Raw genomic sequence first — 24719 nt, 5'->3', positions numbered from 1 at the left:
CTCCTGATAAAAATCTTACCTTTGCATGGTAGCACATGTCCTAACACTGGAGAGCATAGTTGAATCGGAATTTGTGAAACGATGCCAAATGGATGTGCACTGGAGCAGTAAGCAGACAACGGCAGCTTTGCTAGACGGCTGATACTGTCCACTGCTCAACCCATTCACGTGCTGGGCCAAAAACTTGAGAAATGTGGCAGAACCTGCCGAGAGACGTGGCAACGTGGAATGCTGGGTAATCTGAAACAATGTTTAAATGCATGCGGTTTTTGGCGTTCGGATCGGTTACAGTAGACGGAAGGCCCTAGATCAGACGGGCAGTGCACTGCTGTGGTCTGCCATTCCGCGCGCATAGGCACGGAACCCTGATGCCCTTCCGGCCCAACTGGACCCCGCCCAACATGGAAACTATATTATGTGATAGCATAACCATTTTCACGGAAAAAATTACTGAGCAAAAAACTTTGAGAGAAAACACACAACATGATTATCTGTATAAAACCTAATCATGGTTCGCGGGTTCGTGTAAACACAAGCAAATAGAGTACATTCCAGTGATATTATCAATAAAATGTTATTTCGTTAGGCTGCCATCGTTGGTATCATGTGATGATAGGATGGATGTCGAAAATGTCCTGAAAACTGCCACGTTAAGAAATAGAGAGCAATCTTGGTGGGCGGCCAGCTTTGCAACCATGTAGAGCACCAGCTATATCTTCCCTGCGGGGGAGATGTGGCGTGTCGGAGCTTTGATAACCTCACAAGATCAAATGGACCTGGCAATTAAGAGACTGATAAATCATATCGAACAAAACGTGCAAATTCCTCAGCCATCAGTGATCCATGCATTTTCGTATACAGGTCTTTGAAGCTCAAGATTACTGACCCTCAATCATGCGCAGCTCAAACCCCGATATCAAGCACGCGACACCCACAGCCAACGCCACTATGCCACCAACACCTGCGGCGGTCAAATGTGACAAACCAAACGGAAGCTCGCCAGCGCAAAATAAGTTTGGCACTGGATAGAAGTGGAACAAAACCGACAACTTTCGTCTCAGGCGCTTCAAGGACTCCCGGCCTGAGCGAGACAACACCGACAGCCCTTCTGCCGCCTGCTGAACGGCGCTCCTGATGTCGGGCATCGATCTCCCCTCCTGATGTCGGGCATCGGTCTCCCAGCGACCCGCAATCGGCGCCGGCGCCGTCCAATGTTCAAACCTCAATCAGAACGTGACGCGCGTGCGCCTAGGTGGCAGCAGAATGGGATTTCCAGCACGCCGGTGACGTCAGTGGGACGTTAAAGGTCGAGACCGGAAACTGACCTGACCTGGAGGCGCGGCCCACGGGCGGTCCGATGCAGAATTCACGTCTGTACGTGCAAGCATGAGGCTCCTCCTGAAGCGGGTGCCGCTGCTGTGTCGCAACATCGCCAGATCAGGCTCTGGCCGCGAAGTACGGACAGGCGGGGCCCATTTCTGCCGAATATGTCCGTCCGACAGGGATGACATGCTCAGTTGGGGATAGAGCAGTGCTGAACCAGAGAAGAGTAGCTCTGGGGTAGAGCGCCGGACTTCGGACGGGAGGTCGTGGGTCCAGGTGCGATCGTTATGTCCCCGCCGCCATGGGTGGGGAGAGGATGCGGCACAAATGACCTCTGAGCAGCTGGCCTTTTTATTGCATTGAAAGACAAAAAGTGGTAATGCATCCTTTCCATTATGCAACAGGATGCCGGTGAATTGACATTAACCCGTCTAGCATCCTTATCCACTTTGGGCTGATCGCACAGTTGATACAGCACCTTTCCTTCCAAAAGCACTCAGCACCGGGCCAGTCTGATCCGGTGCTGCCCGGATCTTCTTCTTCCGATCCCGTCCGTCCTGCTTCACTTCAACCCAATACAATCCACACGTCTGGCAGCTCCCGGCCCCGTCCGACCGATGTTGTTTGGTCGGCCGTGTGACCTGGGTCAGCATGATCTGCAACTCATCCGGGCGTGCTCTGGCGCCGGGTCAGCTTGGCCGTCTTTCAGCACCGGACGGCCTCTGGTGTAGCCCGTTTGCTGATAGTCACTGACCCGAGCCCGGTCTTGCGTCACGGCCAGCTACTCTTCGGAGTTAGGTCATCACAATCCGGGGCTCTGCGCTCGCACCCATTGCGCCCTCTTGCCAGGGTTCTGTTTGCGTGCTCTTCGCTGGATTCACTGGATGAGGTAAAGCACGATATCTGTTATGGACCTCCTTTGCAAACCGCCTTAATAGTACACTAAGCGACCTTTAGCCAGTATGATAATAATAATTTGACTTTACAAACCTGCATTCATGCGCACAATTGTGTATCAATGCGAGCGCACGCACGCACGTGCACCTGCCCCCCCCCCCCCCCCCCCCCCACCCCCACCGGACACTCCGGCTGTCACGAAAATATACTCTTGCAACGGTAGCCGCAGCCGAGAGCATCTGAGCTGAAATAAACGCGACTACACGCTCCATCGACCCAGGCGACTGTCATCGATCTACTGGGGAACGGCCATCGGACTGCCCGCAAGAAATCCGCGTGGATTTCACAGAGGCGTTGTCCTGCGGGCGCGCGGCGCTGCGAGGTGGCGACGGGAGCCCCAGTGCGCGGCGGCGGTGATGCGGCACATAGATTCAGCCGACTGTGGCCGGGCTCGGTGGGCTCCGAATTCGAGCCGCCCCGTCGCTGTGTTGTTGATTGCGTGATTAAAAGGGGCCTGCGCCGTGACAGGCTATTTTCGTTTCACGCCACCACGCGGCGTGGTCGACGCGGCTTCATTAATCTGAAGCGGAAACATCGTTGGATTTATCGGATTAACTACCGCTCCCTCACATTATCACCTTGGTGTCATTTCATATGCAGATTACTTGCACTTTGAAATGGAATGTCTCTGCTCTGTGGATAGTCAGCGGAGAGCAGAATATCGTATTTTTCTCTCCACTCTTGTGTGATCAATCACAGCACGCTGCAGCAGTTCTGCCATCTGTTGCTGTCAGAAGCGGTGCAGATAACACAGCTTTGGAAGGCGAAATATTCAGCCTTATTGCATCATCCTGTCATGACGACACCATCCAGTGAGGTAACGTCACCCTCTTGCTCGTCAATCGCCAGTCACCGTTGATATATTCTGACCGAAAGCAACGCTTTTGCACGCAATGCCACGACCAGTGATCTGCTTGAATGGAGCGCTCCTCAGGAAGTGTGGTGCAGTACATTGCAGCGAATGAGTTTTTGTCTTTGTCATTACAACATGAAAATTGACAAATTTATAGCTCAAACAAAATATTCCTATGAATAGGACTGGTTAGCCTGAAGCTCACGAACTACAGCATGACTTCTGCAATACGTGGGGCATAAATAATGCATTGATTATGTAGATCTCTCTCTACTGCAAACCTACCCCAGTTCGAGAATACCCATTAAGTGGAAAACCTGCCTTTTACGGAACTGGAGTCATCCCATGATATTGTTTTGCTAGCTTTGCTCGTATATAGTTTCAGCACCGTCAAGTCGTATCGAATAGCTCTTTTTGCCCCTCCACTTTTAACGCTGCAATATTTCAACAACATGATGCATTTAACGTAAACCCTGTAGAAGGCCAGTATTTTATTGCAGCCATAATTTTTGCGGTACTTTGAACCGCACCGTTGTGTTCTCAGGAAGCCGTGACCGAGGGAACACCGAGAGAGACTGTGCAACAGTAGAGATATTTGCGTTCTTCCCGCGCTCGTTGGGTTAAGAGGCTTGAAATGTGTGACTGGAGCGTCATGTCTTTGATATGGATACATTATTATGCCTCTGTTTTATCGGGAAAAGTACTCAATGTAGTCCAATTCTAAAGAGCTACATTTTGGTGTATTTTGCTGCATATTCCACGGGTCCAATACGTATATAGTTGAACCCGTGGAATGTGCAGTGAAATACACTAAAATAGACGTGTTTAAAACTGAACCACACTGAACAGTTTTTCAACAAACCCAAAACTCTAGTTTAGAGTCTAGTTGTGGGCATGTAAGAGTCTTACGTTCACATTACACACAAAAAAGCAGCTTTTAGCTTTTTGTGACACCTGGACGGGCTATCGCAACTCGGCTTTAGAATCACGCGATCCATTCCAGCCTGTATTGGTGTGGTTTTATGGCGCCAGTACATTGGCTGTTCATTTTATGACCAGGCCTTTTACAAAAATGTAACAACAGCTGAGAACGTATCGCATTTGACCTGTTTCACATCCAAAACAGGAGAGTCACCGGAAGTTTTATTTGGGTTCGGTAAGGCTGAGCAATAGAGAGCCTGAGCGCAACCAGCATGGACCACAGAAAATTGCACATTCTTGCCATCTTGGCAGACCTGTGGTGCTTGTGGTCAAAACCACGACAGCGCAGAGTGTTAAGCAATCCACATGTATCGTTCCTCACAGCCAACACAACTCTGCTGGCTGCCGTGACTAGAGCTTGTAGAGAAGATTCGAGCGCAGCACTTAAACGCAGTGGTCCCAACGCAGCACTTGTACCTCGTGTCATACCGACTCGCCGCTCCTCCTGTGCCTCGTGTCATACTGACTCACCGCTCTTCCTGTGCCTCGTGACTGACCGACTCACCGCTCCTCCGGCAGGGTACGGGGAGGACATGCGCCAAGAGCGCGCCACGGTCGTCGACAAGCGCCGGCCATGACAGCGGTGACGTCACTGCTCGCCCTGGCGGCGGTCGCCACCGCGGCTGTCGCCCCCCTCCCTTCAGACCAGGTGAGACCGCATCTCCCAGCCCCTCCCCTTCTGACCTGGTCCCGGTTGTGACGTCACAGCGGGAAGAGAGCGGTGGCGATTGTGCTGGAAGCCTGCTGCCACCAAGCTGGCGGCGGTCGTCGATCTTGGCCGGGAAAGACAGTTTATTTACGCATTAAAATAATATTGATATTCGATTTGAACTGGTTCCGCTTGAGGAAGGACACCAGCAGTGACACGGGGAAGATTTCACTGGCTTTGCTAAATGTTAAGTCCCTTGTTCGTCCCTTGTTCTGTTTTCAACCTTTTCTCCGTATCGATCATTCGTGATATCACACCCATATCGGATGTTCTGACATCAATTTGTTTTCACTTCAGGGCCGCTCTCACAAGGCCAAATCCATCAACGATCTCGAGTTCTCACGCGTGTTTACTTTCGTGCCTCGTGACAAATGAAGCAGAAATGATCCTCGTGCGTGAAATACTGCTCCGATTGGTTCACTAATTGGCCCGGAAAAACAACCGTAGGCCAATAAACAACCCTTCGGTGAGACGATTTCATGTGATGGAGCATCGAGCTGCAGCTCAGTTTACGGGACGGAATCCGTGTAAACAATCAGAGCCGGAGAATTGTTACCACTTTTCGATGCTGCCACAGAAACCCTTTGTAATGAACGCGCAAGAGTAGCTACAAGTACTACAAGCGTCGCTAGAAAGTTATATTGGGTTCCAAACGCTCATCCAATGAGCTGTTACTTTTGACCTCATTACCCGGAGCATAGATAGAAAAACCATTGCCTTTACATATGACTTTAAAAACCGGCAACGGCTGAAAACGGGCCCAAGCTCAGCCTAGTCCATGCAAGGCCGGTACCATCAGTGAACTGGCTGGCAGAGGTGCCCCTGGATCCCAAGGATGGGCCCAGAATGCCAAGGTTCCGTGCTGATGGGGTGATGGGACCAGATCTCGGAATCTTTTTTTGGGAGTCGAGGTGCATGTCTGCTGGCCGGTAGTCAATCTCTGATTAACTGTTTGAAATGCGTGTGCCCGTTCGCCGCATTGCTTCGCAGAGAGGTTTTTGCGGTGCTGATGAGATGAAATGTATGTGAAGTGGCAAAGCGCCATGAAAAATAAACAGTTATTACCCCAAAAAGTAGTGAATATAGACAAGAATTGCGTGCATTGCTCTTGCTACCTAGGATTCCGTTGGAATTTCAATGAAACAAATAATATAAGACATCTGTGTCGAAAGAAGGTAATATAACTTTCGCAACGACGTTAGTATTGCGAAATGAATTGACCAAAGTCTGTCGAACACAAATCTGGGCAGGTGTACAAGAACAACGCTAATCTAACCAGGCAGCAACTTTTGTTTGTCATGGTGGCGAACTAGGATTACAGTGGGAAAATAGTCTCGTTGTAGAGGCGCCATTCAACCACGAAACGTGGATTCCAGTGGAAAACTCTGTAAGAGGCTTTCAAATGGAAGGCATGAACACAGAAGGCAAATTCAAGAAGGCTGGCTCCCCAATCCGAGTTAGGCACGTTGACTTTAGGCAAGCATCTGCACCGTGAGATTGTGTTCTAAACATGCACGCGTTCTGCTTATGAACCGGTGCCTGACGAAGAATCACGTCTTTTTGTTTTTAGTGATAAGACCTATCTGATCTTTACTTAATTGCGGGCTATTGATCAGTTCATTTCAAGTTGTCTTGAAAACACATCGAGACGTAGGGACAGTATAATCCGTGCGCTGCAGCATAAAGCATTCCTATGGTTGCGGACACTTGTGTGCAATCCGACGCTAGTGATAGTTTGTCAGAGACCAGTCGTTTATTTTGTGACAGATGCACACGCATGCACGCATATATATATATATATATATATATATATATATATATATATATATATATATCTGTATATATATATGTATATACAGTATATATATACATATATACATATATATATATATATATATATATATATATATATATATATATATATAATATATATATATATACAGATATAGATCTGTATATTTATATATGTATATACATGTATATATATATATATATATATATATATATATATATATATATATATATATATATATATATATATATATATCCGTCGCGTATATATATACGCGATGGTTTGTCTAGTTCAGCTGTCGTGGATCGATTAAAGCCAGATTTCAGGATAAGGAAATGAATGTAATATATTGTTTAACATGGTGAAATAAAGGGAATCAGATGCGCATCAACACTGTTAAAAGGAAATGTCCCCGGAATGGCGTGTTTGCCTTTCAGGCGCGTATGCAAAGTTTGTAACTCGTTCCATCACAGTCACTGTGCAACACCAGCACGACATTACGTCACGGGGTCAGAGGTCAGTTGCATCGTGCAATAAGCCATGTTTGAAGGAGACATGCTCCGTCCGAAAAGAACCCGACCAATAAATGCGTCATGCAGCCCGGCTGCGGGTATATCTGGCCAATCGCGCGTGACTGTCGTTCTTTGGTTTCAACCCGTGCAAGTCCACTCACATCACTAGGGATGTGGGAAGTAGGGAAACATTGTCGATGTGTAGATAGCAACGTGACATGCATAGAACAGTACTGGTCCCGCCATTTCGACTCGGATGTACCTGACGTTCAAGAAACGTTCTTGTTCAGAGATAGCCCCGCGATCTACGAATTTTCTGAAGCTGCTTCTCAAGTGCTTCTCAAAAGTCGTAGGTATTTTGATACATTTAGAGCATGGGCGTTGAAAGCTCATGACGTTTCTTTTGCGATTTGTGCTGCACGCATCTTGTCCAGTTTTCGTCTCCTGCGGGCGGCATGTGCTCGTCCGCCCTCGATTGATCCTTCCTGACTGCGGTCTGCACGTTCGCGGGCAGCACGCGGCTGGTGCCGTCGTGTGGCGAGCAAGATGACCTCGCTTAATTGCATTGTTTGGGCCGCATAGCGCATCGGCACTTGGCTGGCGTAGACGATACCGGGCGGCGCGTCTTCTTCAAGGACGGCGGACACGGACCGCGTCCGGGCGGTGACACAAATTACCGACGAAGGTCTCCCGCTCTGTGCCCTGGGTCGAACTGATGTACTAAAAGGCGACTTTGCCGAGGGGAATTCATGAATTGTTAACGTGCAAAAACTGCACGCGCATAGACTGCGACGACATTCGAGTTAGCGTATCTATGAATGAAAGAGGGCGGTGACATTACCGCATACTCGCTTGACCTTGATGACTACCGAGTGTGACACGTACTAAAAGAGTAACTGAAAGCATAGCGAACATAGTTGTCTGGGGAATTTCGCTTCTGGAATACATTGGCCTACAGTTGCCTCTTGAAAGAGGCAGCTTTGACTTGGGAAGAGTGCGCGCCGTGGATGTGGTGCGAAGGGCCCAAATGAGAGCGTGGTGGATTGGCATTATCATTAGTTGGCATTATCACAATGATGGCTTAGTTGGCCAAGCGATCTCAAATATTACGAATATTTTGGATGGAACACGCCGGCGTCTTTGTCATCCCTCTGCGGTCATTTTTGGTGTTGCAATACCCACAAGAAAGACGGCAGTGTTTTTGTCCCCCATGACGGATGACCAAATCCCTGTTATCTATCGCATCTCGATATGGCATATAACCGCCGCAAATGATCTATGCCAGAGTCGTGAAAAGTGATGTTAAAGATGCAGCTTTCCCGCTTAGGTACAACTGAAAGGATTCCAAATTTCGTGTATCACGCAGTTCCGCTCAAGCTATAGCTCAAAATTTCATCTGGTGCTGGTTTTGCTGTACCTGAGCACTTGTGGCAGCGTTCAAATCCAGTCTGTCCATACCTGCGCTTTGGGCGTATCTTGCCCCTGCTGCGACCTCTACCAGAAATAAGAAGAGTGACGCAGTGTGAGTAGATGACGACAATTCTGGAGTTCCGACCCTGTTAGGTGAGGTCAAGGTTTTTCTCATAATTAAGAGATCGCTCAGTAAGTATTAGCAAATATAGTGACAAAACCTGTTGGATATTATCTGAAAGGTGAAATTTTACTACGCCATCAGGAAATGGTGCGCTTAATAGAGGTTCTGTTTATTTCTTCCACACAGCGCATATAAGTCCGGTGCGAAAGTTTAAAATCTTGGGAACTTGGACCTCTTGGCATTCAGAAAGTTGCATCCATATCAAAAATGTTTCCAGTTTCCCTTTCCACGGCAGTCGACTAAACGTATTTTTTACGACTTTCATTGTGATGATAGTCAATTTCCTTTCGTCTACCTTTGCTATGGTGGTCAATGCCGAGCAATACTGCACAAACATTTGGTTCAGCTTGCCACAGCCACTGGAAAATATGCTGTATAATTGCGTATCCCCGACAGCCCACAGTTATTGCAATTTCAAAATTCATTCAACAGCATGCGTTAAATTTTCACAAATGAATGTCCAATACACTGCCGGTACGTTTCAGTGGGAAGGGGCAGCCTTTCTGGGCGTAAACAAAAGGGCAAAGCACTTTGATACATTTATTAGCATCGATATGAAGTCATCATTATTTTCAATTAGTTCCGTCGTGAAATACATGACATAGATACATTCAAATACGATGTGATGCCCAGCACGTGGGACCTCAGGCACCATTCAGTCCTATCCATTCAGGCCTTCTTCTAGACTTAAGAGCACATGCTAAGTCCTGTCGGCCGGCCCGCCCCTAACCAAAAACGAGTTTTAATGGCGGCGGCACGTGGTGTGCACGCGCCAAAAACGCAAGTCAAGCATAAACTCGCACGGCGCTGATTTCATGTGAAAAAGTCGGCTAGCCTACTCGCCCATTTTGCCCTTTGTGGAAGTATCAAAAGTGAATGGCACGCCAGCTGAAATAAACAAAATAAACGGACAAACTAAGGGCAACGAATAGCATGTCATGCGAACCCTCTTACATACAGTCCTCTTGCATGGCTTAATAACATGATGTCATGCTTTTCCTCATTTGCTGGCTAGGGGTGCCGCAACATTTAGTATGATTGTTTTGCGGGGATTAAAGCTCAGCTGAAGGACGAGGCTTTGCATCAAGGCGTGTCGGGAGGCATTGCCCTTGGCTACCTGCCAACTAGTGACGGATGGTAAGGTTCCGTCGTACTCAGTTAATATATTATAAAGGTGGATTTATGTGGTAATCAGGCAGTGCTCTGCTTTATACAGCGCCAGTAATCCTATATTCCTTACAAGCATATGAGCACCATTCCTTGCTAATGAGCGGTGTCTGTCACTCAAAATGATTGCAAATGAGTTAAGTATTCTGTCACTGAGCTACGGCAGACTTCGATAAGGCCCTATCGTCTCACCCTGCAAGCAGTGTTTGAGCTCTTTGTCTCCCGCTCCCTTCTCCGCAGCCGACAGCCGGAAATGCAGCGAAAAGCTGCACCAATATGGCTCGGGTTATAGGTGACACTTTCCAGGGACCGCTTTGCATACAAGGAGCAGGGCTACGAGTTTTGGCATCCAGTGACCAGGTGGCTTTGGCCACGAGCTTGCTTTGAGACCAGGCTATATAAGGCACGGTCCGCCTGGTAATCTAGGGCGTGTTTCAGGGTCTTTCACGTGAGATCCGGATGGAGAATCTTTTTACAGACGGCTGGCTTGCTGTCGGGACTGTGTTCTGAGCGTCGCTGTCGGTGGCCTGCCTTCTTTCGTGCGTATCGTTCATTGAAGTACAAAATGCACTGTGTGTAACGTGATCTGTTGCATGGCATTGTTGCGCTGCTGTATAACGTGGACAGTACGCAGAAAACGACAGCACTTAAGACGGCCCCGGCGCCTGAGAGAGGTACTTATAGGATAGGGGCCTCCGTGCAAAAGCCGAAAGGCTCCGAAGCGTCCAGCGGGGTCCTGGTCTGAAATCAGATTCACGTCATGCTCGTCACGTCCAAAAGGAATCGGTCGATCGCAAGCGCTCCAAAGTGCAAAAATGGCCGTGATCAGTTGTAAAACGTTCGAGAGCTGAAATAGCTCTGTAATCCTACAGCGATACGTACTATTGAAGCAAATCTGACGCATACACATCTAGACACGAGTCACACCATTGTGAAAGGGCCGCAGGCGCCAGGGGTCGCCCTTGAAGTAATCTATCAATATCGTGAAGCTTCCAAGGGCCCTTGGCCTGCAGAACCAGCCACCTTTCTTCGTCCTCGGGAGGTAGTTGGAGACCTTCACGTATGAGAAGACACGCATGACCACCGTGGTTACAGGACACTTATTCATAATCTTCAAAGGCTTCAAAGTAGTACAGAGATCTATGATCGCGCTCCTTGGTACTGACGGAAGTCTGCTGGGTGACACATGACCTGCTCGAAGTAACCTCATGAACGTTCAGAATTCCAATTTTGTTGATAGAAAACCTTGCGAATGCAAAACATTTTTGTGATCACGTTGCAAGAAGTCTTCTGGTACTGCAAAAACAAAACTGGGCTAGAGGGAGGTTCCTGTGCGGCGAGAGAGCTACAACTCAGACACACACCGGCAGCAGTAGCCTGCGAGTTCTGCAGATCGACACCTCTTTCGTTACCTGACGCGAACAAGACGGAGCTCCGCGGCCATTCAGATTCGAACTCCAGTTCGGGGCCGCATGGCGATACACCCGATGTGCCCATCACCGCCTGCTGAGAACAACACTGCGCCTTCAAATTGTATTGGATTTGCAGATTGCCATTTGCTATCTCCCGAACAGCTGTGAGGGGGCACAGCACACGCCAACGCTTCTGCACTCCTTCTGTAGACTCTTCATTGGTAGTGCCTGGATTATCTGTGTTTGTTATTGTCAGACGATCTCACTGTTAAGTTTTCATCCGACATTTCCTGCAGATCTTTGCAACATGCAAAGCATTGAACATAAGAGGCGAAAGCGAGCGCCGTAGAATTTCGAGCTATTTCGAGGCGACAACGGGCACCGTGGAAATGAACGCTTGATGATTGAGCAGAATCCCTGCCAAGGTTATGTCTGCCGGCCAGACCTTTTACCTGGAAGAACATGAGATAACCAGGGGATATGCACGGCTTAGATAGCCTCAGTCAACTGAAGCCTGTCAAAGTAGCCAATTCGGTGCTAGTCTGCTGGTTTTAGCACTAGAATCCTGCTGATAAAAGCTGCATTCGTCTGCAAGAATGACGCGATAATTCATGGAATAGCTTGATCATAGTTGCTATAAACAGGCGCGTGGCCACAGCAAGCCAATCCCAAGGATCGTCCAATCATTACACATACTAAGGTCATACTAATTATCGCATGTGACCGGTACAAATGTAGAATGGCTTAATTTCGGACGAATCGCGTCAACTAACCGCTCTCGAAAGTCAAGCATATCGATGTGACAGAGCTCACACCGACTGCAAAACACTGCGATTTTCCTGTATTTATATCATCGTCTGCCACGGAAGCGATAAAAAACGAAAAGGTGACGTGATTGTTGCGCTTCCACCTTTGTGTGTTTTCGCGGTGTGGGATATGCTAGTAGAAAGTCCAGCTTAGAGCTCACCGTTCCCGAACTGTGAGCCCATTGGCTTTCCTCAGCAGCATCCTCGTAAGACAGCTGTCTCACAAAGACAGTCGAATGCAAAGACAAACATCCTGCCTTTCTTCACGTCATCTCGGGTTGTGCACCGGCGGTGAGATGTTCGCGTCTAACCGTGCCGTGTCTAATCGTGTCTAACCGCACCGTTCTCCGCCGGTAGGACACGCCGCGTGAGTGGCTGACGTTGCTGCCGACCAACATCAGCTTCAGCTGCGCAGGTCGCGTTCCCGGTTACTACGCCGACGTCGACAGTGGTTGTCAGGTGAGAGGGCGGGGCGCTCGGAGCAGGCGCGGGCGCCGAGAGAGCCAACTTGCAACTGAACGGCATGCACATTTGCTGTTTATGGCGAGGGAGGGTGCATGCGGCCTCTCGGGGCTGACCGTGGACCCAAGGATGTGGGCACAGCAGTGGCATTGACACTTGCGCTTTCTAGGTTGCTTTAAGCGAGACGATGATTTGCAAGCGCCTTGTACGACCCAGTCTGAGTCTGGAAAAAGGCGCTGCAAAATCGTGAATGCTCAGAGGCGCGTCATTTCATTAAAAATTGAAATGCTCCACGATGATAGCAAAATTGCAAAGCGGTGGGTTGTGGAAATGCGTTCAATCCCCCTCAAGCATAGAAAGATGAGAAATATGGTGCTTTTATATTAAAATTCACGAACCACGTAAAAGTGAGACAGCGAGGAGGCCGTTGGGCCCCACGTTCAGTCTGACAGGCCAACCTCAGCGACAGACCGCGAGCTGCCATTGGAGGACTGACATATCCATCCCTCTGTCACGTACTGGAGTCCCCCCCCCCTCCCCCGAACAGCCCGCCCGCGTCCCGGACCCCGCCAGCGGCCCAGGTGACACCACCGTGGGTGGCGTTATAACGAGACGCCCGGCAGGATGAGGCTCGGGTGACCAATCATCGGCGGGACGGATCGGGCCCGCCTCCGGTGCCCAGCGGGCGCCGGCCTAGCGCTAACGGTCAGCACCGACACCACGCGCGCGTCCCCGTCAGAACGGCCGCCGCCCTCCCGCGCGGCACGTGGCGTCCGAGGTGCCCTGGACGGCGACCTTTGACGCCGGCGGCGACCTTTGCGCGACACGCGGCGCCGCTGCCACTGGCATTGTGTACGGCTCGGCCCGCGCGGGCGGCTCGGCTGCCGCCCGGGAGGAGTGGGTCACGTGATCGGCCTGCGGAGGCTCGTGCCGTTCAAGGTCACGGGCGGACCGGAGGCATCTGCCAAAGAAGGAAGCAGTGAAGGCCAGAGGGGTGTGAGAACTGGGATTGGTGACATTAAAACAGTACGTCCTTTGAAGGCTTTTTGGTATCGCACGGTTCAATTGACGGGATTTACAACCGCTCTTGTTGCTGCCAAGATCCTTTACTCATAGATAATTTTCTTTCAGGATGAAAAAGAGCAGCACCAATTATTTGTGTAAAACTGAACGGAACCGACCTTCAGCATATCAGGTGGTCGTGGTAAACAGATGAGTGGATCAATTATTAAAATATGTTATGTAAATAGCGAACCTTTTCACAGCGGTGTTCATGGTCACCTGTCACGACTCACTCACGACCCTAGATACAAGTCAACTTGTCATGAGTCGTGCTTTGGGGCCATGAACACTGCTGGGAGCGTCTGGTGTTCTCATGACAAGCTGGACGATTGCCTGTGATCATCCTTAATCAGCACGTCCTGATCAAGGATGGCCGGTTCTTTTCGGCGGAAAGGCTCAAAATTCCAAAAGACCAGAAGGTGAATGCATGCTTGCTTGCACCAAGGATGCTGCTAACGGTTCAGCGGCTCCCACAAGTCCGGTCCTTGGGCTCAGAGCCACCCGGTGTCTCGGCTAGACTTGGCACGAGGACCCGAGTTAAAACCAGACGAAACAAGCAACGTGAGTGCATGCATCTTATACATCGCACGTGTGCGGCAGGATGCCTGAGAGGAGCCCGCAGCGCACCGCATAGGTACTCATGCACGGACATTGGGCTGGACAGCTAGCCTGGAAACAGGAGCGCCAGCTACTACCACCAGTGGATATGCGCCTATGTTATACTTGAGGCCCGCAATCCATGTCGCTTCAAATCAAAAGAAGCTACAGTGTACATTTGTTGCAGACGCCCTTCGCTGTCGCCAAGCCAGCTGATTCCCCAAATACTCGTGTAATGTGTTTCGCAAACACACAAGGGCCTGCTCGTTTGAGTCCCAAGTCGGTACCACCATGGCGTCACCAGCTTACTTGATCGTCTGCCACAGGACGACGCTCTCTTCCCCTCAGATAATGTTTGCACAGATATTGTTTAAATGATAAGCCACGCCGGAACATTGCCCGCGCCTCGGGCCCCAAGATGGATGGCACGACCCGATGCGCAATGCTTCTGGAAGCGTGTTAGGCAGAGTGATTGCTTCCAAATTGTAGTGAGCGTGCAATGATGTGTGCTTGCAAGTGAAGCGAGCAAGTACGGACAAACGCTAGGATGGATTTATTCGCTCCGATGTGTCATTTGACTGACAGAATCCGTGTGGTGTATGTATGCAACAAATGTTCTCAGTTGTATATACATATTAAATGGTTGTATGACCCGAAGCCACACGAGGTTTCTCTGTTCAATAAGATTATTTACCCTTCGCAATCGGAAGAAGTCCTGAGAGAAATGTCCCAGTAATTATGTGTTGTTTCGTCATTTCCAGTCACATTCTACCAACAAGGGCGTTAATCTACCAGACGGTAGTTCCACATTTTCTTGAAGTAGCCTGATCAATGCTCAGGCGCCAATGCGATCCTTGAACATCATGCATCGCCACGTGTACGTTATCTTCACCAGTTCAGGTCCGCTGCACGGTGGGCCGAGTCGTGGTCGCGGCCGATGCTTTCACTGTGCCGACATACCAACGCCGGTGGCTGCAACGTCTGATCACAACCCCTGACGCGTTGACGCTTGCCACATTCCCATTGGCTGATGTGTCAGTCGTGCCAGAGCCGGAGGCTGAAGGCGCAGGACGTGACCATGCCGTGCGCCTTGCCGGCAGATGTACCACATGTGCGACCCGCAGTCGAAGCGCTACAGCTACCTGTGCCCGGCGCTGACCGAGTTCAACCAGTTCTACATGACGTGCGTGCAGCACGAGCGCGTCAACTGCTCCATGTCGGAGAAGTTCTACCATATGAACGAGATGATCGGCAAGCCCCGCATGCGCTTCCACAGCCTGCACCACGACGGTGAGACTTGGCAAGGGGTTGATTGCCGAGTGGTCGGCACCTTCGGTTCATACGCGGGAGGCCCTGGTTCGAATCGCGGTAGAGCCTTGGCCCAGATCGCTGACTTTGCCTCTGTAGTCACCGACGCTGCAAAAAGAATGCCAGCCACGTACGTCAGTTTTTTAAAGGCTCCTGACAAACAGCGACATTGGTTCACCCAGGCAGGGCACAGGTGCCCGGCCGAGCCTCGTCCGTGCCAGGTGCGTTTTGAGGTGACCCCCCGCCTGTGTGAACGCTCCGGAGGTCGGCGGTGGTTGATTTCCGGTGAGCATGGCACGTGCCGGAGCTGGAGAGCGGCCGGTCGGTCCGCCGCGTGTCCGCAACAGGTGGCAGCTTTAATTAGCTGTATGATTAATTTCCTCGCTGAGTGGACGTAGGAAAGCCATGGCAAGATCAGTGAGATGAAATTCACAAGCGCTGCTGTTTACATATAGTGCCATTTCCAATCAAATGTAGAATTATCGCATGTGTATGCACATGAAGGTGCGGATGAAGGGCAGAATGTCGTCTAAATGTTACTGCATTCAAGCTTAGATATATGTTGTCGTGCCGCTATCTGGAATGTCGGTGTATGAACCAACGAAGCACGTCATTCATTTGGTATTGGTAGCCAGTGATTAACTTCGGATAGTCATGCACACAAGGACGGGGCGTGATGGCTGTAAGCTAAGCACACATTTGGTCACTTGGAACTTCGGCATTGTCCGTCTGCAGCGTCCCGCAAAATGGGACTTTCACCCGCTTAACGGCTTACTTGTACGAAGAACCGACCGGCGCGTTAGGATATGCGGATGATGTGCCAACTTCAGAGATCTGTCTGAAAAAGTATTTAGTGCAGATCGTGTCCCATCTGTCTGGCACACAGCCACACGCTTCGTCGACAGATAACCTGGCAGTAGTGGCTTTGCACGTCCGTCAGAACCACTGGTCGCTTAATCAGGACTTCTGCTAGTCTGGCTGGGGAGGAGTCAGGGCGTATACTGTACAATCAATTCACTCACAAAGCCCTAAAACGGGAACTTAACTCCGCGGATTTGGCGTACGCGTTTGGAAAGCTAATGAGGCTCATTGCACAGGTGAGGAATCAGAAGATAAAAGCACTACATCTTTGGCTTATAGGAACTTTTACGGCCGATAAGAACGCGCGATTTTTTCGCAAACGAAACGCGGTCTTAAGGCATTCTTGCTGCGCGCTTGAACCCTCCCCCAGAGTGCACGGGGCCGCGGCTGCCGTTATGTTTCATCATCATCACCAGTCGGGGCGGCGCCGCCGGCGTTAACCGCCAGCCGGTCGTCATCGGGTCGATTCGCCTGCAGAAGGTCGCGGCTGGTGGTCAGGCGATCGGGGCTGCGGGCGAGAACGCCCAGGTCCCGGAGAGCGAGGTCAGCTGGCTCGTGTGGCCGCCGCAGGTGCCACCGCTGCTGTTTCACGGCGGATTTACGTGATCAGGCGCGACCGAGAGTTTAGTGGGGATTTGTGTGCCCATTGAGGGAGGACGACAAGAAGCGTGGGAAAGGGACGAAGAATGGACGCATGAATTTGTTCGGAAGTAAGATTTTTGAGTCTTGGTGGGGACCTCTGACAACGCTGACTAGAGAGCTCTCACACGACGCACGTTATATCTCGCAGAGCTGGCGTCTTCTGTTCTCAGAGCCAGGGTTCTTCAAAGACCTGAGCTGTTTACTCGGCGAGTACTAGAGGGACAGTGCAGGCAGGTCGGCACGCTCGACCCTGCACTGCCACTCGTTTCGTCGAGTGATGTTTAGCTTGGAGTGTAACCGTCCATGTGCTCCGCTTCGTACCATACGTGGAGCATTCTCTACTCCAGACGGCCCGCTCTGCGCTGATTTGCTCTCGCTTTGCGAAGCTCCCACTGGCTGATATTGCACGCAGTTATGATGCTATTTCAGTTTCATAACATGCCTGCATATTTCACACGTATTTCGTACACCATACAGTAAATGTCATGTGAGTATTCTCCTTATTGGTACATTATTCTTACCTTCAATGATGCCGACTGCCGGGCGACGTGTTTGGCGAGGCACTTATTGAGAGCTGGGTGCGGTCAGATACCGCAGCCAGAAGCCTCTTGACAGAGGGAACGCGGGCATGGTACCGTGCAATTCGGAGAATCTGCCGTCATAGTCCATCTGTTGTCGATCTTGAGAAGGAGCTTGTGCAAGACCTCCGGCGGCTCGCGGCGGCTTACGGTGCTGGAACGGTGAAAGTAGGCAAAGCGCTCCCCGCAATTCCATCGTAATGGGGTGCCGGCAGTGTCAAGGGAATAGCTGCTGAGAAGCAACAACAGCCGGAGGCAACATTGTTAGAACCTTGCGCTACAGCTTGACCATGACTTGACCGTGACCACTTTCTGCACACCAGCTACGCGGGTGTGCAGAAAGTTCTCGGGCGTTTAAGCTCTGCCTACTTTCCATCTCCCTTATCGGTATGAGCTACCCTCTGCAAAACACTTACAGCGCATCGATTCTGCTGCATTTACGTGGCGCTCTGCAGCTATCACGGTGTTGTGTCGAATGACATCGCATGTATAGACTTCTGCGTCTTCCGCCGGTGGACAGGTATAGTCTCCCACGACAAGTGCCATCCCTCACTATCGTGCCCAAACTGACATCAGTGCTGACGCCTTACAGTGTAGAGGTATCGATGTAAGTACGTGAGTATTCAGGTGTTCTGGCTGAGTAGACGCCGTCGCCGGAAATTGCGATGTTCGTTCTCCACCAACATTGAAAAGGTTCTCTGAGGGCGCGACCGCCGCTCCAATATCCGCTGACACGGATATTTTAACGACTCAACAGCGCTTCACCGGCTTCGAGGCAACGCACTTATGGTTGACCCAGCGCTTCTGAAGAGGTCCGATACGCATCTCACCTTGGACTGAAAGATGACGTGCAGGGAGTAAATCAGGGAAAGGAAGGAGCGGGGATAGATGGAGAGATGGTAGCGGACGTCGACATGATGTTCTTCCCGGCGTGCCGCCATGAACTGCGCCTTTCTAAGGACTTGTGGCCGTGTGCTGTCACAGCAGTGAGTGACAAACTCCACTGTTTTGCCGATAAAGCACCACAGACTGTTTTAACCACAATTCTTCAGCTTTGTTTGTGTGTGCAATTTAGACCACACATGGATGCCTCCTTCTTAATAGGCTTGGCCTTGTTTGATGGTCTGTCAGGCGTTTGAGGTTATTACATGTGGCAGTGTTGACGCTGGCTGCCTCGGGCTGTACTTAAACGGAAAACAGGGAATGATGCACGGTATCACGCAACATGTCGATCACGCGGGTGCGTGATGCAGAGAGATAAGACCTCTCACCTCGCTAGGAAGCAGAGTCAGCTGACAGAACGGTTTCTGTGCAATATAATCTTGAAATTCTTTCCACACGTATTTCGATGAGTTTTTGTGCAAGCATGACATCAACAGCGTTGCAAAATTGACTGTGATGTGTGAAAATTCCAAAAGGAGCACTTTAAAACATCCATTTGTGAATGCATGCAGACGTTCCGACGGGCTTTCGACGACGGCCGACCAACGTCCAAACGACCGAACCTTAGTCGCGTTTCTCCAGCATGCTTGACTACGGTATTGGACGTTCACGATCGATGCGCTTTGCCCGCAGATCACAAAAAGAAGGACACGGAGGGCTCCAAAGCAGACAATCAGGTGGATGTGTCGGCGCCCGCCGGTGAAGTCCTGTTCGAGTTCGAGACTAAGCTGGACATGCCGCTTCCCAAGTTACGCCCGCGGCTCCGGCCCCGTCAACGTCTGACTACGAAAGCTGCCGCCTCCAGTCTGTCTCCGACCACCACCCCTGCCCCAAGGAGAGTGCAGAGCCACCGGCGCGCGGGTGCCTCGAGCGCCAGAAGGCGACGCCCAACGAATGCCACCACACCCGCCCCAGCGACCGGAAGCGCAACAGTCTCTAATGCGGCGGGTGCAAAGGCGTCGACAGCAGCGCCGTCTGCCGGCAGAATTGCAGCGCCGCCTACCGGCAGAGCTGCGAGTCCTTCCACAGTCGGCGGCCGAGGCGAGCCAGCCAAACCAACGGCTCCTACGTCCGCGCCGACGCGACGCGCGCTGTTCACCACGCTGACCAGAGCCAGCGCTGGCACAGTGACGACCCCAGCACCGAGGCGGACCACCGCACGCACAAACGCGCCGCCGCGGCGCCGGCAGCCGGCGGCCGCCGCCACGACGGCAGTGCCAACGACCCGGTCGCCGCCGGTGTTCGGCGAGAAGACCCGTTCGCGGCTTCGCGGCACGGAGCGGCCAAAGGCGCCCGCTGTCGGTGCGATCGGCGCTGTGACCGTCACGGAGAGGCCGGGACCCCGGGCGAAGACCGGCGACCGGCCGCGGGTGTCCGGCGGCGAGGCGCACAAAACGAGAGGCGGCTCGCTGAGGATGAAGCCGCGCTTGCGGCTGTCGGACATAATACCGGCGAACAGGACGTCATCGTCAGCCGCAGACATCGCGGCCGAGGCAGTTTCAGCGGTGGAGAAGACACTGAGCCCGCCGTCCGCCCTCAGCGCGGCACTAGCGGCGTTCGAGCGGCGGGACCCGGCGCTGCCCAGGAACACATTCCAAACGTTCGGTCTGCCGGGCAGTTTCGTGTTTGGGATTGAGATGGACGAGGGCAGGCCTGTTGCGGTCCTGCCTCCGAAACCCCGCACCGCCAAGGCAGCGCCAAGCACCACGACGCCCCGGCCGACCACAGCGTCACCTACGACAACTCGCCGAACCACCGCGAAGACGGCTCGGACCGTCCGGACGCGCACAACCACTCCGAAGTCGGTGACCGCCAGGTCGACTGTCGGGCGGATTACGACGGAAGCCACGCGACCCCCGAGACCCCCGACAACGCGGTCGGCGCCCAGAAGGACCACGCTTCCGCCGGCCACCGCGGGGAAGGCGACCACACGCCAGACGCCGCCACCGACCACGCCGCGGCCAGCAGTGACGAGACGGACCACAGAGAGAGGAAAGGCGGAGGCGGCCGCCTCAACAGCGCGAGCGCGTGTGATCCCCAGGCCCAGCGCAGGATCTCGGCGAGCGACGACCGCGAAGCCCGCCAGGCTGGCGCGGAGACGGCGGCCGCCGGCCAAACAGCTCCCGGCCCCCGACGAGCTGGAGGCGCTGAAGCTGTCCTTTACGATCGAGCCGCCGCAGTTCGCGCTGAGGGAGGACGGGCCGCACGAGGAGCGCAAGATGAAGGTGCGCGGCGAACTCATCACGGGCGAGATGGCGCTGCGCAAGATGATGGTGGACCAGCTGAAGCCCGTCTACTTCCCCTCACTCAAGGTGCCGTTGAACCTGTTGCCGCCGCTGCTGTCAGAGCATCATGAACCAGACGGCGGGATGATCAGCACTCTGACACTGCCGGTCCGGCGAAGCCGCACCAACGACCTACTGGCCACGGGGGGCGTGGAGAGTCTGCTACCGCCGGATCTGGGCCAGCTAGTGTCGCCTGGCGGCACGACGCCAGCGACATCTACACAAAGTTCGGCGTCGACTCCTGCCTCGTCGACGCAGGCGACGTCGACGTCGGCGACGTCGCAGCGACCGCCTTCGTCCCGAAGAACGGTGACGCCGAAGGAGGATCCACCCGGACTCACCATGAAGTTCGAGAAGACGAAGAAGAAGGGTTTCAAGGTGGGGGACTCACACGGTTCCAAGGAGGAGGTTTGTTATCCCTGCATGAAGTCGTTCATAAAGGACCTGGATAACTGCCACCCGTGCGTCGTAATCCGGTGAGCGGTCGGCGCGCGTCAGCCGACCGGTAAAACGAATAAGTAAGACGAGTCAAACTGACTTTTTCGGTAAATCTGGACTTGACTCGCAGTTACTGTCTAGGGCCTGCGATGAAAAACAAATCAAATTCCGTTGATCGTGGTTGGCTTGAGTGGTGAGTGTTGTGATTCCGTGAGGTGTTGTAGAGAAGCGAGTGTTGAATCCGGACGCGGTGGATCAGGCGGACGCATGTCAGTGAGCTAATGAGACGGCGTGGAACTTCTGCATGAGGAGCGTATGGGGTCAAGTGACGTTGGATTTGTCAAGATCCACGTATGTGCTGTCAGCTACCGACCGTTTCCATTAACTACACAGCTTACCAGTCAGTGATACGTCCTTTTCTATCGCATTTAAAATGGTTGCGCATGCTGATAAAATTTAAAGATTCTGATTTCTCTGGCCACGCACTTGTCTTACAGATCAATTTTGTAGCTTCAACCATGATGTACGTAGCATTAAGCACTTATATAGATTAGAAGCATGTGTGTGTGCTCGCCGATCTTTTCATAAAAAAATTAGAACCGCGCGGTCGAGCCTGCTCAATTCAAAACGATTGTGCTAAAACAGATAGGCAGCGACAATCAGCGGAGGTGTTACCGTATTTATGCACGTGCATCTGAACGTAAATGGAGATGTCTGGTGTTTATATCACATTGAAATGCTGTATGTGCATGCGCATGCATGCTATCGACATCTGGTGTGAATTCTTTCACAATAAAATCTCCAAAAGTCGCTTTGTGCATCGCAAAGTGGCTGAGTGCAGTATATTGATTGAAGATATTCCTGTAGATTATCGCTGAAGATAAATGTAATGCAGGCGGTCGGCAGACTCGAGGCCGGTATAATGCGGAACAGTCACGGTGGCGCCGGCATTTAACAACAGCACAAAAGCTACGCGGTGGCGTCGACATTATGCTTTTCGTGATTTCATAAGACTTGACCAGACAGGACCTGAGATACTGCTTTTGGCTTCAAGATTTCAAAATCATGGTGCGTGAAACACAAAAACCTCCTGGCCGGCGCAGACTTTACCAAAAAAAGGTATAACCACGATAGCCAACCAATGAAGTCCTTACGTTAGAATATCCAATTTCTGTTAATGTGCGTAGGGCTGTGCGACACGTGCAGACGGCTAAGCGGACAAAATCGCGACGCTTCCTCTCCTGCCCCGAACGGTCCCAAATCATTGTCTTGGACGTAATTTCTGCTTCGCTTTCCAGGAGTGGTGCATTTCGAAATAGCTTCCTAGTCGTTTGTTGTCCTAAAGCAAGGTACTTTCTGACTTTAAACACGGCATGGACTATCGACACCTTTCAGATTGCCCGTCTGTGGTTCGGGCAGCCTCAACATGCTACTGTTTGGTCGTTGTTACGATGTGGGAGCTTGAGGGATTGATTAGGTTGGTATCACTTTACCGATAGAATCTGCAAATATTTATGACATTTTCTTGCTTCCATGCCCCTCGGCATAAAGCTCAAAAGAGCCACAGTATCAATGCCGACAACGCCGTGTGTTGTGACCGAGGTAGTGCGTAATAGCCAACAGGAAAAGGCATGAAGTCACCAAAACCGTTCACATTCCCACAACGTAAGTGGAACTTGATGATCAATGAGTTGGTGAAGAAAACCCATAGGTCCCGAAGAAATGCTGTAAAGTGTACGTAACATTCTTACGGTGATCGTTTGCATGCTTCCTGCCCTTCTATAGACATCAAATGTCCGGGTGACGCCTCAGGCTGGAAATAAGTTTTCACTTCACTCGTGCATTTGCATCCGGGTGACAAACCAACCTTCGTGCGAAAACAATGGAGGGAAAAGTAACCTAGTAGCGACCTGTGGTGCGTCCCCGCTTTTCCTTTAGAATAATCAAACCATTTGGCACAAGTTTTCAAAGAGGACGCCATATTTTTTAAGTTATAAACACTCCAAAGCTCAAGTTCTTTTGGTAAAAAGTTGTAAGCCGTGCACACTCGGTGCCTAAACAAGGAAAACTTGCGTTCCAACTGATGAATATCGAACAGACTCTGCTTACATAAGATTGGTGAACAATTAATGATGGTATAAGTGAGGCTGCTCTGAAGCAAACATGCACTGTCAATAGAGAGGAAGGCAGAAACCTCGTGCGAGGTATTCCCTTTTCTGTAATAAAAGCTGCCACAAATCACACCATGGCGTTTCACACAGTTGTATGGTGTTTCAATTCAAATCAAAGTATGCGCACCTGAGGACAGGCTGTCATACAGACTTCTCGGCCATTTACACCAATAACTGGCGTTGCGGCTTCTCCAATATGACAATAAAAGTTTGTCATACAAGGTTGCTGTCCGTCTGCTTCTATCTTTGCCACGCTTTCCACCAATCGTGCCGTTGTGACTCCGTAATGCTATCTACCCAGCCATTTGTCGTTTGGCAAGAGGCGGCCGCGCCAGCGATCGGTAGGCATGAACCGCAACATTGCATATGGCCTTGATAGGCCATCCGAGGTGAAGGTGACAATGGGTTTGATCTTGGAGCTGGTGTCAACGTGACTTACGCGTCCGTTCCATCAGCACTCAACATATTAGCATTATTAGACAGCTGGACATGGCAGCGAACTTTTTATACCAAATCTGAAATGTACGGGACCTGGGAGCGAAACAACTGTCGTCAAGCCAATCAAAACAGTCGTTTAATTTTACTTCACACGGGTTTTTGTTTCGTCACCATGTACCTATGCGTCGTTTCATGTCGACAGTTTATGCCTGGCTTTCACTAGGCCAAAGTCTCAAACGTAAAAGGACGAACAGGTTCCTAACGGCAAAACTAAAACGCTTCCGTGACAAAGTTTTCTGGCTTTTTTGACAGACTTGTTGAGTAGCACCGGAATTCATCCCTGGTCCCCCAGTCGTATAATGCGCGAGCAGGACTAACGTGAATCAGTACTTACGTAAGCAGGACTAAGCGTAGGCAGGACTAAAGTAAAAGGTCACGCTCGTGAGCAGGAACTTGTGTTTAACACAGCATGAAGTCAGATCCTACTCTGGTGACACTCAGTGCATGTCACACCGTTGACACATTTTCGAGTTGTTTCCCAAGTCTTGCAGCATTTATTTCTTGGGGAGTCGCTGATCAGGGACAGCCAGGCCTCCGGGCGCATCTCTTGACACAACGGCAGATGCACTGGGTTTAGTGCATACGTGGCACTTGTCTCTCAGAGCTTTCCACGCCGAAGTTCGCCATGTCGACTCAGCACCGCCAACAACCGGCCGTCAGCGCCGACTATCGTTACCATGACAACCAGCGACGCTGCAGATTCGTCGATTCACCGACGAGGAACCAAGTTACCCTAGCAACAAGACGCGCCTGTCGCATAGCAGCAAAA

At 51.3% G+C, this 24719-nt stretch overlaps 1 protein-coding gene across 1 annotated transcript in view; it reads left to right on the top strand.

Annotated features, from left to right (window-relative positions):
• The window catches only part of LOC119109433 (mucin-5AC), a 37229-nt gene extending 14918 nt beyond the window's left edge, over positions 1-22311 (top strand). The window contains exons 2-5 of the mRNA XM_037233049.1: positions 4634-4763; positions 12464-12565; positions 15328-15517; positions 19192-22311. Coding sequence (XP_037088944.1) covers positions 4689-4763; positions 12464-12565; positions 15328-15517; positions 19192-21323 — 2499 coding nt within the window. The 5' untranslated portion in view covers positions 4634-4688 and the 3' untranslated portion in view covers positions 21324-22311. The remainder of the gene's footprint in view (positions 1-4633; positions 4764-12463; positions 12566-15327; positions 15518-19191) is intronic.
• The last annotated feature ends 2408 nt before the right edge of the window (positions 22312-24719 follow it).

Source organism: Pollicipes pollicipes, unplaced genomic scaffold (genome assembly GCF_011947565.3).
Source record: "Pollicipes pollicipes isolate AB1234 unplaced genomic scaffold, Ppol_2.1 Scaffold_7231;HRSCAF=8579_pilon_pilon_pilon, whole genome shotgun sequence".
Lineage (NCBI taxonomy): Eukaryota > Metazoa > Arthropoda > Thecostraca > Pollicipedomorpha > Pollicipedidae > Pollicipes > Pollicipes pollicipes.
This window is presented reverse-complemented; position numbering and strand designations above follow the sequence as displayed.